The sequence below is a fragment of the Hemiscyllium ocellatum genome, chromosome X (genome assembly GCF_020745735.1).
Source record: "Hemiscyllium ocellatum isolate sHemOce1 chromosome X, sHemOce1.pat.X.cur, whole genome shotgun sequence".
Lineage (NCBI taxonomy): Eukaryota > Metazoa > Chordata > Chondrichthyes > Orectolobiformes > Hemiscylliidae > Hemiscyllium > Hemiscyllium ocellatum.
The window spans coordinates 7,087,043-7,106,626 of NC_083453.1; the positions used below are offsets into that span (position 1 = coordinate 7,087,043).

The 19,584-nt window shown below is 41.2% G+C and overlaps 1 protein-coding gene across 1 annotated transcript in view; it reads right to left on the reverse strand.

The window, feature by feature from the left end:
* The window catches only part of hat1 (histone acetyltransferase 1), a 46,656-nt gene extending 29,045 nt beyond the window's left edge, over window positions 1–17,611 (reverse strand). The window contains exons 1-5 of the mRNA XM_060821020.1: window positions 17,524–17,611; window positions 8,177–8,248; window positions 7,718–7,793; window positions 1,674–1,794; window positions 472–651 (exon numbers count right to left, since the gene is read on the reverse strand). Of these exons, the coding sequence (XP_060677003.1) occupies window positions 472–651; window positions 1,674–1,794; window positions 7,718–7,793; window positions 8,177–8,248; window positions 17,524–17,530 (456 nt within the window). The 5' untranslated portion in view covers window positions 17,531–17,611. The remainder of the gene's footprint in view (window positions 1–471; window positions 652–1,673; window positions 1,795–7,717; window positions 7,794–8,176; window positions 8,249–17,523) is intronic.
* Between the last annotated feature and the right edge of the window lie 1,973 nt (window positions 17,612–19,584).

Genomic DNA, 19,584 nt, shown 5'->3' on the forward strand with positions numbered 1-19,584 from the left:
CGTGCTGCATGACTCTCTGACCAAGTATCACTTTGATCTAGCATTCCTTTGGACAATTCATTAGAGAACTACGGTGAAAAAAAAACAGTTATTAATCCATTGGATACTTTAGTTAATCGACAGATTTCAGTTGCTATGTCATCAATGCAGTAAAGGTGAAATCACTGATTTAAATTGTACCAGATCTGTGGCAGCACTGGAGCCAACGCTGTAATTGTACAGATATTGTAGAAACCCAGTACCCTTAATTACACTCTGACCAAAAAAACGCCACTAGAGGTGCACAGCAGAATCAGATAATCAAATCACTGCCGCAGTAAAAGCTAGCAGACAGTGAAAGTCAGCATGAATCTTCAGTGAAGAGTTGTCAATGACAAATATCTGTACCAAATGACGCATCCAAACAGCCGAGAAAATATTCAGGCTCATTAGCCATTAGAAAAGCACACCAGTGTGTTTTTTTTCACTCACCTTGTAAATCTCATAGTTTAACTCCAGTCCCTCCTTCTCATCATACACGGTATATGAGTGAATGAGAAATCCAAATGGTCTGAAGGAAGCGTCCTTTTCCAGCTGCACAATAAACTCATCAAGGTTGATGCAGTAACCAGCTGGGATAAATTCTAACATTTTACTTTCAACATTATCAACCTAGATAGGAACAAATTGTTTACAGTAAACTACAGAGCTTTAAGCACATTGGAAGCAGTTTCTTTTTTCTGTTCCCTCCCTCTCATTCTTTTCTTGCCACATTGTGCAGTTTCTTGTGGATTCCACAGGTCAAAAGACAGAAACAATTTTATGGCAGCTGAGAAGCAGATCCCCAGACAGCTGTCTGTCTCTATAATTCTGCTTGGCAATGCTGTCATTTCCCAGTTTTTTAAAAAAAAATCAACACATGGCATGAACAGCAACACCTCAGAGAAGGTACTCTGACCTGTCAATTTGTGAAAATATTTAGCTAGAAAACACATTATTTCCCCGTTTTCACCAGGAAAGGCCTTACAGGATTTATTAAATAAATGAAAAGCAAATTCCTCATTGTGCTATAAACAAACTTACAAAATAACACTTAGTTTAAGTAACATCAATAAAGTAGCTCTTCTAAAGTTTTTTTTAAATGCGGTGCATCATTATTCCATCATTCTTCCATTGGATGAAATGACTGCCAGGTGTTTGACTCAAGCCCACAATTACAGAATGGAAGGCTGTCGGTCCTAATACTCCAAGCTTGCAAGATGTTATTTCAGGTACCTCTTGAGGTCAAAGCAGTGAAGTCAACTTCTGCTCCCCTGAAAGATTTTTGCTGTTGCACAGGCATCAGCAGCCCTACCTCATCTGGTTGACAGCTCCTATGTAGGAACTCAAACAGAACCAGTGGGTCACATAACCAAGGGAGAGGTGAGGAGAAAAGAAAGGTTTATCTTAGTCAAATGGGACATTCACATCTGGGATTGATCAAGACCAGAAACCTTGTGAAATTTACAACTCCCTAACTCAGGGGGCACCAAGGTTACCTATAAAGCAACCACAACCAGATGCAACCAGTGAATAATGCATTGCAGAACCTCACTGGTCTGAACAGACTGCAGTACTACGACACAGTGCATAATCAGAGCACTGCTTAGGCTAGTTAAAACCTTGCGAAGTCAAGCAACATTTCAATAGCCTACCTCTACGTTGTCATATTTTTCTATAACTTTGCTGGAGTATTTGATATTGAAGAATGTAGTGAGGCTGCAGGTACTGTAGTACAATTGGATTTCAAGGTCCTTGTAGCCAAATACTGATTCTCTGCAGGCAAAGCAGAAATAACCACATGTTGATAGAGTATCTGTAGAAGTTAGATTTATTTTCTCTTTACTTTTAATGCAGGGCCATTTATAAACTCAAATGAGCACATTTACTTTAGGTTTAGTAACACAGTGGGCATGTCTGATGCCTCATTTATATTAGAGCTGCCTCAGTGGAAACACTGCTATCAACTGAGCAGCCCTTCCAAATAACATATACACTTGCCTGTAATTGCAGGACACCTCAAAGTGCTTTACAGCCAATGAAATACTTCTTAAGCATAGTCACAATTGTTCCACAGGAAACATGGCAGCCAATTTGCGCACTGCAAGATCCCATAGACAGCAATGTTGTAATAATGGGATCACCTGTTCTTACTGCACTGATACTTCTTGGCAAATGAAAGAGTCGCGCTTGCTGCTTTGTAGAAAATGTTTGCGCAAATGCTGCTAAGCCTCGGCATAAACGAGCTGTATGGGAGAACTGCTTGCACTGAAAGAACTTCTGCTAACATGGGGCTTATTAGTAAGCTCTTTAAATAATGCAACAAAACAGCAAGGTTTACTCAGCAATTAGTTGATATCACCACATTTACATGGTACAAAATGAAGGAAAGGAGCCCAGACCTCCTCCAAGCCAGGAGGTCTGGGTTCAAGTCCTACCTATTCCAGAGGTGTGAGATATTTTCTAATCGTCCTGTTCAGAGAAATTATCTAAATGAAGTGATATGAAACTTCAAAAATCAAAAGATTGTCAAACCATTTATATCTATTGCATATTAAATTTAATATAAAGTATTCCACTGAAAACATTCAAACCAATCTCTTTGAATAGAATGCTCTCCTGTAAAAATGAATGCATTTACCTGCAATAGCAGATACACCTGTAGGCAGTATTGCAAGGAGTTCCAGTGTTAAATGTGTCACATAAACTCTGGCATCACACCCCATTCCTCTGAATGAGTCGAATGGCTTGTTCTTGGTCTGTATACTCTAAGTAATCTCTCAAAGAGATTGTATTCTACAGGTGTATCATATAGTTGAGTGCAAATCAATCAAAGACATAATTATAAGTACAATGCACTGCAATCAAGGTGTGGTCTGACCAAAGTGTCACACACAATGTAGTGAAGTTCCATGGGGCTGGCTGACTGTCAAATAGATTGTTCAATGAGGAAGAACTGGAAACCGTGGGCTCTGTTCCCTTCAGAAAAGATAGGATCTTGGAGGAATGTTCCATCTTGACTCAGTTGATAGTACCTTCATCAGGCTATGGGCTAAAACCCATAATCTCGGCTGTCACCTGAACACATGACTAAAGGAATACCATTTTGCAAACATTGAACTGAACAGCCTACATTGCTAACTTAGATGAACAACATCATCAGTGGCACGATATGACGAAGAGTAGTGAGCTATTTTGGTAGTCTGGCCAATATTTTGCCCACATTTAACACAAACAAAGTACTGTGTACTGTCCTCAGTAGCCCATTATAGAAAACATCAAGATATGGAAAAGAGACAGTAACAATTTCCTACACTCACACCAGGGGTAAAAGACAAAGACTTCTTTGGGGAGAAAGATTCAGAAATTGGATCTTTTCTCAACAGAACAGAGATGGTCAAGTGGAATCAAATGGAGATTTTCAAAAGGTTTGGAAGCTTGAGGGGGGAATGCAAATGCAACATTGTTTCCATGAGTTAGTGAATAGGTGACAAAGGAAGCACAGACTGAGGATTACCACTGGAAGGAGGCGGATGTCAAAAGAAATGTTTCCACACAGAGTTAAGAGAACAGGACTGCTTTGCAGTGAAAACAAGATGATATGGAGGCAGGGTTTAAAAACAGAGTCAAATACTAGGATATGAAAGGACAGAAGAAACTTCCATTCAACCAACTTGGTTTTGATCAAAAGACACCAGAATTGCTCCAGGATCTTTTTGGAAATTTGGGGCGGACATGAAGTTTGAAAACATCATCCAACTTCAAAATCACAAAAGTGTCAGTCTCCAATAAGAGCCAAGAGCATTTTAAACAAAGATAGCTCAATGCAATTAGTCAGCACCACAGTCCTAGGCTCTCACAAGGGTACAAAGTTCCACCTGAGACCAGATAAATTAGATGAGCAGCACAAAATTAGAAAGGGACACAGAGACAGATTACATTTTAGCAGTAAGAGCAATGTTCGGCAAATCCAAGAAACAATGAATGATTTTGGTATGCAGGAAAGCTAAAAACTTCAAAACAAGTAAATCCCCTAGACAGACTGTGCTGCTGTTAAAGTGCTAAGACACTAAGGAGGAGACCTGTGTGTGGTACTGATATTCATCAAGAGTACATCAATGGACATTGGGAGGTTTCAGTAGATGGAAGAGAGTCTAGTTTGTTGCTCAGATTCAAAATACATGGGGACAACCACAGACTCAGGAGATGACCACATAAAGAACATAAGGTGATTAAGGAAAGAATGTGTCAGGAATATTACATCACATTAAATTGAAATTCAGACAAAAGAATGACAGGGTCTCTCTAAAGTAAGATGATTTTATTACTATTAGAAAATTCTTACACAGTGATCAACACATGGAACATACACCTGGGGAGACAGAAACCCTGAAGCCATTTATCAAACCATTCCAGGATAGAGGGGGAAAGGATTATAAGGCCTTTCTGGTGTATAATTTCATATACCTGACAATAAGGTACCTGGGAACAGGTGTATCATACTTCTAGGAGTGGGATAAACCAACAACAGATACTTAACTAACATTTAAAATATCAACATCTCAAGGCACTTCATCTTATTTTGTCTCTGTGAAATGTCAGCTAGAGAAATAAGAGATATTAGGGATGAGAAACAAAGATTTGGTCAAAGAGGTCAGTTCTAAGGTGTGTCTGAATGGATAGATGTAGACAGATATGGGGTAGAGAGAGAGATTTCAGCAGGTTAGGGCCACTGAAAGCACACTCTCAAGTGGTGAAAAACTAAAATCACTTAGGGTGCTCAAGAGGCCAGAACTAGGTGAGCACAGATATTAAGTGCTATGTATAGGAGATGAGAGATAGATGGAAGGGTGAGGCCATAGAGAAATTTGGAAACAATGATGAGATGTCAAACAGAGACATACACGAGAATTCCTAGAACTCTAAGAACAAACATATTGAGTTAGACTCCATCTACCACCCACTGAGAAAAAGAACAGGAAATGACATCACCAACCCAAAGAAACCCAAACACACATATAGAAAGCAGGAATCACGTAACACTGCTTCGCCGAGGCCCAATGAAGATATTACCGAAACATCTGGAAATGAATCTCCCAGCTCAGCAAGCAAATCTACATCCAGAACCTCAACTTGAGCTACAAATCTTCTCAAAAGTCGCTGAGAATTTTTAAATTAAGACACTGGTTGACAGGAAGCCAACATGGGTCAGCAAGCAGAGAGGTGATGGGGAATGGGACTTAGTGCAAGTCAGGAAAGGGCTTCAAGTTTACAGAGGTTAGAATGTGGATGACCAGCCAGGAGTGTGTTGGAATAGCCGAATCTAGAAGTAACAAAGGCATGAATGAGGCTTTTAGCAGATGAGCTCAAACAGAGTCAAATATCAGGTAATGTCACCAAGATAGAAAATAGGCAGACTTAATGATGCTGTGGAATTCAAAATCAGAAAGATCAAATATCAGAGAATGGTTACAGCACAGAAGACAGCTATTCAGCCAATGATGTCTGTAACCATTCTCTGCGACAGCAACTCAGCTGATCCCACCTCTCCCCCTCCCCGACATTTTCCCTGTAGCCCTGTAAAGTTTCTTCACTTCAGACAAATACCCAATTCTCTTTGAAAAACCTTGATTGAAACTGCCTCCACCATACACACAGGCAGCACATGCTAGGTTTCGATGTCATGTTGCTATTGTTTCTTTTGCTAACTACCTTAAATCTGGGCCCTCTGGTTTGTGATTGTTCCACCAATGTCCAGGTGCCTCATGATTTTCAGCATCGTTATCAAATTTCCTCTCAGCCTTCTCTTCTCCAAGGAGAACAGTCCCAGCCTCTCCAATCTATCGGAGATAATTAAAATTCCTGAACTCTGGAACTATTCTCATAAATCTATATTTCATCTTTTCGAAAATCTTCCCATTCTTGCTACAGTGCGGTGCCCAAAATTAGGCAATACTGCAGTTAAGGCGGGAAAGTAAACAATTAAATAAATACTTGGTATGCAAATCTCCTGGAATGGCAATCTATAACTGCATTCCAAACAAGAGCAACACTGTTCACTTGATAAAATGAGGCATGTGAAACCTTCACAAATGATTGAAGTAGGTTTCATGAACAGATGTAGTTTTAGTCAGATGTGAATACAGTTGCAGGGAATTCTTGGTATTTCAACCTCTCAATAGATTTCCTACGACATCCAGCATGTTCTACGTATCCTCTCACTCTACCTGTCCAGAGATGTTGAATTCCAGCACGCAAACCACCTTTCTGGTTTATGAAAAAAGAACTAAAAATGTACATTAGTTTGTACTCAACTGTGAGCCTTGTAGACAAACAGATCCAGTGCTAACTGCACTAATCAAAATTATGGTTAAAACTGGTTGGCAAGGTTAGATCTCATGGAATACAGGGAGAACTAGCCATTTGGATACAGAATTGGCTCGAAGATAGAATATAGAGGGTGGTGGTGGAGGGTTGGGTATACTTTCCTTTATTGGTCAGAGTATTGAGAATTGGAGTTGGGAGGTCATGTTGCGGCTGTACAGGACATTGATTAGGCCACTGTTGGAATATTGTGTGCAATTCTGGTCTCCCTCCTATTGGAAGGATGTTGTGAAACATAAGGGTTCAGAAAAGATTTACAAGGATGTTGCCAGGGTTGGAGGATTTGAGTTATAGGGGGAGGCTGAATAGGTTGGGGCTGTTTTCCATGGAGCGTTGGAGGCTGAGGGGTGACCTTATAGAGGTTTATAAAATCATGAGGGGCATGTTTAGGATAAATAGACAAAGTCATTTCCCTGGGGTGGGGGAGTCCAGAACTAGAGGGCATAGATTTAGGTTGAGAGGAGAAAGATATATAAGGAACCTAAGGGGCAACCTTTTCACGCAGAGGGTGGTGTGTATATGGAATGAGCTGCCAGAGGAAGTGGTAGGGGCCAGTACAATTGCAACATTTAAAAGGCATCTGGATGGGTATATGAACAGGAAAGGTTTGAGGGATACGAGGCAGTGCTGGCAGGTGGGACTAGATTGGGTGGAGGTATCTGGTCGGCATGGACAAGTTGGACCGAAGGGTCTGTTTCTGTGCTGTACATTTCTATGACTCTAAGTCACAAGCATGGCAGACAAAAATGTTAAAGAAAGACCTGTGTTTACGTAACATCTTTCATGCCCTCAGGACTTCCTAATACATTTTACAGCCAATTCAGTACTTTTGAAGTCAACATTGTAGCAAATTCATTCTCACAAGATCCCACTAAAAGTAATGAGTCAAATTTTGGGCTGAGGGATAAATATTTACTAGAATATTAGTGTGAACACCAATACTTTTCCTTGAAGCAGTGCCATGGAATATTTTATATAAATAATTATAGATGGGGTGTGACATAATTTCTCATACATGCAATGTAGCATGCCACCAATACCGCTTTGGGGATATCAGCCCAGGTTATATGCTTCGGTCTTTATGTTTAACTATGTACCTTTTAACTCATGAAGAATAAGTGCTACTGATTGAGCCATAACTGTGCTATGCTAAATCAGGCAGACCAGAACCAGACGAGAGCAAATGGCAACCAAAAACAGCCAATTCAAGAACACAGCATGAAAACAAAAACCAAAAGCAATTATGAAAGCTTGCAACATATTGCATAGGTAATGAGAGCCCTATCAACAGGTTCCAATGTAACAAATCACATACTCATCTCCAAACACTTGGTGACTGTATAATGGACTGAAGCTCATGGTCTCATCTTCCAGGTCTTCAACGAAGCGAACTAGTAATATGGAAAAAACACATCATGCTGACTCTCTGATTCAGAGAAAGAAACAGCAGAACCAATTTCGTTAGCACCCAATAGTTACATTAACAGCTCAATAAGTAGAGAAATCATACTCCCCTAGGAGTTATTTCAGAAAAGTAATGTTCTACCCCCAAAAAGGAGGATTATACACTGGTTCATCGCTGAATGTAATAAACTATTTTGCAACGTCACTGCAACATTTCTACCAATTTCAGTTACCAATTGGCCACAACATGACTTCCTTTCTCGCCCATCTCCACACCAACCCCTCCACCCCCACTTCTCCTTCGCTGCCTGATGTATAAAAGGGGAGCAGTGTGCAAGTCATAAAAAGATTCTGTGCTTGAAGCACATACCTAACTTTAGCCGAATAGCCTTGTTGGTATCACACTTGTATTCTGCTAACTTCTTTTCCAGGTTCAAAAGCTCTACAGAAAATAAATCAGACATAAAAAGTTAGCAGAAAAAACACCTGATCTAGATAACCACTATTATTTCATGTGTAAACAGTCCTCATCAAGGCTACATCTCTTACATACAAGCAATCATCTTCTGTCAAATATCTTGGAAGGGACAGAAGTGTTAAACTTAGTGGCATTACCATAGGCCACCAACAGTGGGCTTGGCTCTGGCATTCAGGAGTAATGGGATGAGATGCTAATACCTATGACTGCATTGAAGTCAGCTTCCAGGGACTGGGAGGAGGTTAGGGCGTCCAGCAGCACTGAGACAGGCCCAAGGTTACAGAGTGACAGGAACCTGGAACTTCGTGGCATTGGAAGAGAACTTTCAAGGTTTTGAAGCACTGGTAGTAGCTTGAAGTAGCGGGGATGGTATAGAGGATTAAGGAGGTCACGTGTAACAATAGGAGTGTGTAGGATTTCAGAAAGGGCAGCAAGACGTGAGAGATTTTGAGTGTCCAATAGGACTGAAGGACTCATCTAGGACACTGAGGGATTGCTGGAATCTGGCATATGGGGAAGGTGAGGAGTAAGGTCTTGAACAATGTCAATAGAGAGGAAAGCCGAGGAGAACAGTATTAATTGCCATGTGTTGAAGCAACAGGTCACATCCTCCATTTCCCCTCTTCAGAGGTTTCCCATCCTCAGGTTTCTGATTTCAAGCAAATCAAACGTGATCATTAAGATTCACCGATTAGTAATCTGAGACCACGGTGGGTGATTTTATTTTTGCTTTAAATTCATACAATGCATTGATACTGTAAGCAGGATTGCTGAATTTATATGCAATTATCAAAATTCTATAAGAATTAGCCCATAAAATGCTCCACGTTCATCATTATGCACTTTCCAGGTTTTTACACATTGCCCAGCATATGCACTGTTCCTGCTTATGTCACCTTAAAACCTTAAACTAAATTAGCAAGGATGTGGCAAGTGGGCTGCGAAACAAGATGTACAAAGAACTGGGAGAGATCATACTGGAATAAGAGACAGAATCATACTGCATAGAAATAGGCCCACTTGCCACGATTTTTTGCCCCCTCGTGATGGAGATTCCCATCAGGGGGGCCCTCAACAAAGCAGTCCTCCCCTTGTCCATTGGGAATCTGGGATGGAGAGTGTTGCACATGGCAGTCCCTTGCAATCGTAAATTGAGTAAGTTCACTAGGTCAGCAGAAGTGGGTACTGCAGATGCTGGAGAGGGCTTTTGCCCGAAATATCGACCTTCCCACTGTTCGGATACTGCCTGACCTGCTGTACTTTTCCAGCACCACTCTAATCTTGACACTAAGGTCACCACGTCCTCTGCCACGTGTAGTTTTGTAGCTTTTCACACATACATAGAAACTAAAAAGCGGCTTCACGTGAAATTATTTTATGAAGAGGCTGCTCCTTAAATTTTGATTGCATTTCTGACCCACACTCCTGAACTACGGCCACTCTGCACAGGGAGGAGCAGACAAATCTACGGGGCTTCTTATGGTTCTGCTCTTGGGCCTGACCAAGATGGCCATCAATAGGTCCAGACAGCAGGCTAATCGATCCTGACTGTTTGTCCCTCTTTCATGGTTACGAGCTTTGTGCATCATCACTCCAGAAACCGTTATTTCAATTAATAAGTCTCTGTTCCATTCAACTGTTAATTTGTGCTTTATTTCAATAATACCCCGGCAGGGGCTGTTCAACTGTTATTTGTGACTTTCCATTTTATAAAGAGTAGAGAGCTTTACTGTCAGTTGAAAAAAAGAGTAGAGGGTGCTTTACTCTGTAATTAACCCCATACTGTCCGTCCTGGGACTGTTTGGGGACAGTGTGGAGGAAGCTTTACTCTATATTGAAATGCCTGTTCTGGGAATGTTAGATGGTTTAAGTGTCATGGGTGCATCACTTTTCAGTTTTAAAAAAAATGTAGAAATAGGCCCTTTGGCCTACCACGTCTACGCCAACCTAAATGAATCTCTTACTTGTACTTGGTCCATTGCCTACTACTCCCTAAATCCTCATCCAGATAATTCTTAAAATGTTGTGTGAGAATATCTGCCTCCGCCGCCCTCTTAGGCAGCGTGCTTCAAATTGTTTCCGCTCCAAACCACTTACTCCTCACCTTAAACTTGTGTTCGCTGGTCTTAGACATGTCTGCCACGGGGAAAGGGTTCTTAGGATCTATGGTCCTCATAACTGTGCGTATCTCAATCAGATCTTCCAACAACTCAGCCTCCTTGGCTCTCTGAAAAATGAGCCCAGCCTATCCAGTCTCCCGTCACAACTGAGACTGTTCATCCCACACAACATGCTGGTGACTCTCGCCTGCTCCCTGTCGAGTGTGATCACATTCTTCTGATAGTGTAGTGACCAGAACTGCAAACCGTATTCCAAATGTGGGAGGAAGAACGAGACGAGAGCGAGAGATGGGGGAGAGAGACAGAGAGATCATATGACATTCGGGAATATCTGAGGGAGAGTGATTTAAGTTGACTATGGAAAAGGACAAGAATGCAATGTACAGTTGAAATAACTAATTGCAGGAAAACCAACTTCAGTGAACAGGTCTGTTCCACTTAAAGTGGAACCAAAGATTGGCAGACAAAAATAAATCAAAACAATAGGCTGTTTTTAAAAGAAGAAATGGTTCAGTTGGGTCCACATATATTGCCACAAAGGGGAAACACAGGGTAAACAAATCCAGAGCTCCCTGGATGACCAAAAAAAGAGAATACACGGAAGCAGAGAAAGTGGCCTATGACATATGTCAAGTTGACCACACAGAAAAGAACCAGGTTAAAAATAAAAAAAACTCAAAGGAAAAGGCAGACAAAGAGAGTACAAGCAAATACTAGCAACAAAAGATAAAAGAGAATCTAAAAGATCTTCTATAGCCATAAATGTAGTAAAACAGTAGAAGGGCTGGGCCAATTAGGGACCTAAAAGGGAATTTACGCATGAAGGAGAAGGCATGACCAAGGTGTGAAACAAATACGTTGCAGGAAAGCGATGCCACCCAAGTCATAGTGAAAGAAGAGGTAGTCAAGATACAGGATGAACAACAAATGAATAAAGAAGTGGTTTTGGGTAGACAGCAGCACCTAAAGTTGACAAGTTTCCAGGCCCTGGTCTTGGTGGGATGCATCCAAGGTTACCAAGGGAAAGAGGGCAGAGGCAAGATCATCATTTTTCAATGGTCCTTAGATATGGGGTGATGCCTGAGGACTTAAAATTGCCAATCTTACACCTTGCTTCATAAAAGGATGCAACGGGTAAATCCAGCAAATTCAGGGCAGTCAGTTTAACCTCAGTGGAGGGAAAGCATTTCAAAATTGTATCCCAGATTAAACATTAAGAGTCACTTGGACAAATCGAGATAAATGAAGGAAAAACAACACAACTTTGATAAAGGGAAATCCTGTTTAAGTAATTTGATGCAGTTGAGATTTGATAAAAAGCATATCAGTAAATTTGAAGCCATGGCATAAAGAAAAAGGGTATCAGCACAAATTTGGAGTAGTGACAGGACAGACAGTATCAGTGAATGGTTATTTTTCAGCCTCGAAGCAGGTACACAGTGAGGACTTTCTTAATCTATACTATCAATGGAGTCTTGGGTTGTACAGGGCACAATTTCAAAATTGACAGATGACAAAAGTTGGGAAGCATTCTGGATTGCAAGGGGGACTGTGTTAAACTTCAAATATAAAACAAAAGATATAATTCTGAATAGGGTACAGGATCCGATGGATCCGGAGGTATACACGCATTAATCAGTGAAAGGGGCAAGGCAGGTTGAGAAAGTGATAAGTAAAGGATATGGGATCCTGAACTTTTAAAGAAGCACAGAGTACAAAAGCAAGTTATGGTGAACCTTTGTAAGTATTGGTTCAACCGTAATGATGGCCAATTCCAGACATTATGCTTTAGGAACGGTGGAAAGCTTGAGAGAAAGTGCTGAAAAATCCACGAGAATGAAATTCCTCATCTCTGGAACCAGTTATGAAGATAAATTCGAAGAAATGGAGACTGTCCTCTGTGGAGAAAAGGCTGCCATGAGATTTTAGTAGTGGTGTTCAAAATCAGGATGGATCTTGGACAGAATGGACAGGGATAAACTGTTTCCATTGATAGGGAGGTCAAGAATTAGGAGATACTGATATAACATGATTGACAAAAGACCCAACATTGACATGAGTTTAGATTTTGTTTTGCTAACGTGGCACAACCCGAGAAAGTGGCACAGATTCACTAGTGCTGGATAAGCACCTGGGGAAAATTTGCAAGATTACAAGGAAGTGGGATGGAGTCAATTACAATGGATCATTCACCCATATCCCAAGAACATGTGGGAGAAACTGAGCATGCAGTCACATTTTACATCCTTGCATTTACAAGGGGCATTCAACAGTTTATTTTTTTTTGCAATTTACAAATTCCACGCAATGATTAAGATATTTTTAGAGCTGGAATCAATCTTCTGTAGTGTGGCAGTCAAACCGAAAGTAGTCTTCATGTGAAAGGACATCAAATGCCAAGGGATATGTTTGGCCAGAACATTAAGGGGTATTGGGGCTCCATATTTGAAGTTAGATATTTGATACTTGTGATCATTCCAACTATTTCTTTCAATATCTACATTCTCATGGAAGTTGCTCAAGGAAAGCTTGTGCTGTAATTACATCCTTTTGTCAGTGGTAGTAGTGTAGCACCAGGGGGAGCAGGAGGGTTAAATTTATATTGCACTTTTCATGACAACCAGATCATAGAAGTTATAGTACAGAAGGAGGCCACTCAACCCATTGTGTCTGCACTAGCTCCAGAAAGACCTACCCAGCTATCTAAATTCATCACTTTCAAATATATATCAAGCTCTCATTTGAAACCTCCTATGGAATCCACCTCCACCAATCTACCAGGTAACGCAAACCCTAACAACTCTCAGAGTAAAGACATTTCTCTTGCTAACAATCTTGAAATTGGGATTCCCATAGTTACTGATAAAACAAAATACCTCTTTTCACCTGGTCACAGAATCCCAGGGTGGACGCAGGCCATTCGGCCCAACTGGCCAACACCGACCCTCCAAAGAGCATTCCACAGACCCATTCCCCTACCCTATATTTGCCATGGCTAACCCACCTCGCCTGCACACCCCTGAACACTATGGGCAAGTTTTGCATGGCCAATCACCTAACCTGGACATCTTTGGACCGTGGGAGGAAACCAGAACATTCAGTGGAAACCCATGCAGACACAGAATGTGTGCAAACTGCACACAGACAGACAGTCACCCAAGAGTGGAATCGACCCCTGGTCCCGAGCACTGAGAGGCAATAGTGCTAATACTGAGGCACCTGTCAAAATTGCTGATAATTTTGAAAGCCTCAATAAGATCACCTGTTAATCTTCTCTGCTCCAAGGAGAATAATCCCAATTTCTCTAATCTTTTCTTGTATCTGAAACCTCTCATTTTTGGTATCATTCTAGTAAATCTCCCTTGAACTCTCTCCAGGGCTTTAACATCCTTCTTTAAATAAGGTGCCCAGAACTGAACATAATACTCCAATGTGGTCTGACCAGTGATTTGTAGAACTGTAGCATCACTGTCTTGCTTTTACATTCTATGTTTCCATTTATAAACCCAAGTATCCTAAAAATCTGAACAACTGTTTCAACTTGCCTGGCTACCTTCAGAGAATTATGCATGTGAATCCTGAGGTCCCTCTGTTCCTGTATGCCCTTCAGAGTTGTATTGTCTCTCTCTATTTCTTCTACCAAAATGTAGTATTCCACATTTCTCTGCATTCCAAAATGCATGACCTCACGTCTCAAAGCACTTTACAGTCAATGAAGTATTCATGAGTTTTCATCACTGTTGTGACACAGGAACAGGAACTGTGGAAGCCAAATTGCACAAAGCAAGACTCAGCAAATCTGATAATGATTAGAGAAATCTGTTCTTGTGATGTTAGCTGAGGTATAAATATTGACTCCTCACCAGGAATAATTCCCTGACTCTTCTTAATGATAGTGACATGGGGTCTATCACATCCAACACACCCTAGGAATGTGCCCTTGGTTTGACACGGTCTCACAGTAGTGCACTTGAGTGTCAACCTTGATTTTTTTTTTGGAATGGGACTTGAACCTGAAATGATGGAGAGGCTTCTACCAACAGAGCCACGACTGTCACTGTGGAGGGTATAATTAAACATGCTTACACAAACAATTTCAAGCCTATATGGAAGCTGCATGTAGAAATGTGTAAGCACATACATACCTGACCACAATCATCAGCCTGTCTGAGTTGGCAGCATTCATAGCATTAAAAAAAGTAGACCATTCAAGCCCCTCAAGTCCAGTCTGTCATTCAGTAGTACTATGGCTGGTCTTCTAACTCAACTTGATTTTGCCATCATCCGCAATCCCCTCAAAAGTCCAAAAACTTCATTAGATCTCAGCTTTAAAGTATACTTCATGAGACTCCACAAACTGCTGCTGTAGTGAATTTCAAAAATTCACCACTCTTTGAGTAAAGAAATTTCTTCTCATCTCAGTGCTAAATGACTAGCTCCTCATCCTGAAACTGTGACACCATGTTTTGATTCCCAAGGGAAACAACCTCTGTGCCTGTCCTGTCAAATGGCTTCAGAATCTTGTCTGTTTCAATGAGATCACCTCTCATCCTTCTAAACTCCAGAGAACATTGGCCCAATTCACTCAGCTTCTCATCGCAGGACAGCGCTCTCACCTGAGAGATCAAGTTGGTGAAACTTCAGTGTACAACCTCAAAGACAAGTATCAACCTTTCTTAAGTTGAAAAGTGTGGTGCTAGAAAAACACAGTATATCAGGCAGCATCCAAAGAGCAGGAGAATCAATGTTTCAGGCCTGTCTGACACGTCGACTCTCCTGCTCCTCAGATGCTGCCTGACCTGCTGTGCTTTAATAGTGCCATACTCTTCGACTCTGATCTCAGTCTTCACTTTCTCCTCAATTGTTCTTCAGTAAAGACCAAATCTGTGTACAGCAGTCCACACGTGGTCTCAAAAAAAGCCTAATACAATTGCAGAAAGACTTCTTTACTAGTGTACTCTAACCCTTTTGCAGTCAAGTCCACATACCATTTGCAATCTCAATTACTCACTGTACCTGGACAAACTTTGTGTATCATCTAAAAGCACAACCAGGTTTCTCTGAACAACATTTAAAAGTTACTGGTCATGCAAAGTAAATTCTGTTTTCTATTCTTCTGACTGAAGTGTATCACCTCATATTCCTCCAATTATCTGCCACATTCACGTAATCAGTGCTGTCTTTTATGTCCTCCTCTCAGCACACATTTTGCAGCATCAACAAACATTACTCTTAGTCCTTTCGTTCAAGCTATTAATGTAGGTTGTACATAGCCAAGCCCCATCCTTGAGGCACTCCACTAGCTACAGCCTGCCAATTTCAAAATAAGCCATTCACTGCTACTCTCCTTTTTGCCCCATTAACCAATCCTTTACCCATGTTAATATATCAGATTCAACTTCAGGAGTCCTTTAGTGTGCATCTTATTGAGTGCCCTTTGAAAGTCCAAATACATACACGTCTGGTTCTCATCTCTCTCAAGACAGAAACATTCTTGAGAATCAGGCTGGATGAACATGCTGGACTGAGATGAAAAGTCAAAGTAGAGATCACAACAACTAAGCTGGATTGATTCAATAAGTCGGCAATGTTATCAATGGCTAGTTGTGGCAGAATCAATTCTCAGCTTTGTCTGTTAAACACAATATCATCCTTTGACAGCCTCTTCCAAAACCTGCAACCTCGAGCATCTAGAAGGACAAGGGCAGCAGATGCACAGGAACACCACCACCTCCAAGTTAACCTACAAGCCACTCCCCATCCTGACTTAGAAATGTATTGTTGTCCCTTCACTGTCACTCATTCAAAATTGTGGAACACCCTCCCGAACAGGACTGTGGGAGTACCTGCATCAGGTGAATTGCAGCAGTTCAAAAAGGCAACTTAGCACTGTCTTCTCAAGGGTAATTCAAGATTGTATTCCTGGCTAGGCCATGGTCTATTACCAATCATCCCTTGAATGAATAAGGAAACATCTTCAAAATTCTATTTTCTAAAATCACTGACTGGGTAATTTCTCCTTGTGTACACAAACAGATTATTTTCTTTCCCAATTAGAATGGTTCTGCTGCCATGAGAATAATTGATGGATCCTGTAAGTTAAAGATTGCCTCATAACAATATAGCTCATACTGCTGTCTTGCATGTGATGTTGGAATATTTAAGGCTTCTCCTACAGACATACACACATGCGAATCTAACTTATGGCACAAACTCACAGCTAATAGGTGACAGATACAGCAAGTCAAATGTCATGCTTGAGAAATTTTGACCAAATTGAACAAGCTTCAATGGTTGAGGAGCCTTTTATATTCTGGACATGTGCTCTTCAAATATAAATTCACAGCTCTCACGCTGACAACGTAGTGAGTCACTTTATTACCTGGAGAACTTGTCATTGTTCTTGTTCAAAGTTGGAAGGTAACGAGATCAAGTAATACCATTCAGATTTTCAAATGCCACTGTGGCAGATACAGTTCAACCAGCGTGCCAGTTCCTGAATAAGTCTTCTCGCTTTTTATTTTGGTGGGTGGGGGAGAAACGGACGGAAGAAAGTAAAGTGTACAGTCATCACAGGAAAGGGGCAGCTTTAAGGGCAAAGTTGCGCTTTCCCTGCCTATAATTTCTCATATACTCAATGCCATGACACTCCGAAGGAACATACAGGAGTCACTTGCCCCCATCAAATTTAAGCATTTCTGAGAGACGGGGTAGTTCTCGCCAATATCTCCCCTTCTCCAAACAAATCCACTTGGAAGTTATCGATCATTACACAGTCGAACCTGCAGCGGATTGGCTGGCGGATACTTCAAAACTACTACAGTGGTTTTAGAGCCCGGTAAGACATTTGGGGTGGGGAGAGAAACTTGCTCCGGAAATTGAAGTCTTAATTCCAGAAGGGAAAAGAAACGAACTTTAAACAGTGTACGATTCAAGTACACGTCGCCATAGAAGAACAGGAAAAGGGTCCCCATCCCCCGCCAGGGCCAGTTGACATATTGACAACGTCTCGAACGAAAGGACCACCAAGATCAACTGCCGCCATCACAAGATGAACAGCGACCGCAAAACACTAGCCACACTTTTTTTTCCCCCAGCCGGCTCGCAGTGTACACTCACCCGCCATATCAACCTCCGGGCGCCGCTCCTACTCTCAAGCCCGAGAGAGAGAGGCCGAGGCCAATACCGATCCTCTGCTCAACTCGTACTGTCTGGAACCTCAGCACGTGACCGAGGGCAGCGCGCGCGGGAAGGTCGATCTCAGAACAGTCCACCTGGAGACCACGCCCACTACTGGCCTTTCCCGCGCGGGTCAACCTGAACCAAGATCAGTTTCCAAATCACGGCCTTATCTGATGTCCTTTGCTTCTTGTCTCCTCTACAAAAGAAAGAACCCACCTGGTATGCACCTTTTGTCAAGTTCCTTCTGCATCTTACATGTTTCAATAAGATCATCTTTCATTCTTCTAAACTCTAATGGACTAAGACCCAATCTGGTTAATCTTTCTTCATGCTCTCATCTCCAGAATAAGTCGAGTGAACGTTACCTGAAGTGATTCTAATGCAGTTATATGTATTTTTAAATAAGGAGACCACACCCACAGTACTCCAGAAGTGGTCTTGTACAGCTACCATAAAATTTCCTTACTTCTATATTCGATTCTTTTTGAATAAACACCGAAATTCTATTTGCTATCCTAAGAATTTGATGTACAGTATCTTCATGCTATTTTTTGAGATTGATGTACCAGGACATCAGAATCCAATTCTGTAATCCCTGTATGCCTTGTAGCATATGAACCTATTGTGCCACCTTAAGGCTGGTATCACCACCAAGTACATCCTTCCCTCTACTATTAGCTACATAGGTAGGAATACCCCATTGGTACATGGGTGGTAAGGGCTAACATGTATTGTTAGTTGGAATCAATTATTTAGGATGTAATAGCAGAACATTTAGAAAATCATAACCTAATTGAGTCCAGTCAGTTCAGCTTCATGAAAGGGAAATCATGTCTGACTATGAGAATTTCTGAGAAAGTCTCAACCAGAGTGGATAGATGGGATAGATGTTTTGTATTTGGACTTCAACGAGGTGCCTCACAAAATGTTAATTCATAAGAGCCCATGGTATTGCAGGTAGTATATTGGCTCGTGGGCAGGAAACAGCGAGTGGGGACTAGGGGTTCTTTTTCAGGTTGGTGACCTGTGACCAGTGGGGTTTGACCAGAATCAGTGCTGGGACTACAACTGTTTATACATTAATGATTTGGAGTAAGGAAGCCAATCTACTGTAGCCAACTTTGTAGATGATACTGAAATAGGTGAAAAGGTAAGTTGTGAGAGAAAGACAAAGAGTTTGCAGAGAGATATTGATAGATTAAGTAAGTGGCCAAAAGTTGGCAATGGAGTATAATGTGGGAAAATATGAAGTTGTTCATTTTGTTAGTGAGAACAAAAGAACAGTATTATTTATAGGTAAATGGGGGGACAAAACTTCCGAAAGCTGCAACACAAAGGGACTAGGGGCTACTTAGCACAAAGCACAGAAAGCTAGCACACAGGAAGGTGCAGTAGGTAATCAGGAAAGCTAATGGAATATTTCCTCTTATTTCAAGGAGAGTGGATTATAAAAGTAGAGAAGTCTTACTTCAACTGTGTGATGTGCTAGTGAGACCACGTAGAGTCTGGAGTACTGTGAGCACTTTTGATCCCCTTCTTTAAGGACAGATATTATTTCATTGGAGCAGTTCAGAGAAGGTTCCCCAATATGAAGAGATTATCTTATGATTGAAGGTTAAAAAAGGTTGGGACTCTACTCACTGGAGTTTAGAAGAATGAGAGGTGATGTCATAGAAATAGCACAGAAACAGACCCTTTGGTCCAATCAGTCCATGCCAAACATAATCCCAAACTAAACTAGTCCCACATGCGTGTTCCTGGTCCTATTCATTTCCTATTCATGTACTTATTCAAATTCCTTTTAGATGTTGTAATTGTACCCACATCCACCACTTCCTCAGGGAGTTCATTCCACACATGAACAACCCTCTGTAAAAAATTTGTCCCTCATGGCTTTTTAAAATCTCTTTCCTCTGACCTTAAAAATGTGCCCTCTTGTCTTGAAATCCCTCATCCCAGGGAAAAGAAAACTATCATTAACTATATCGATACCCCTCA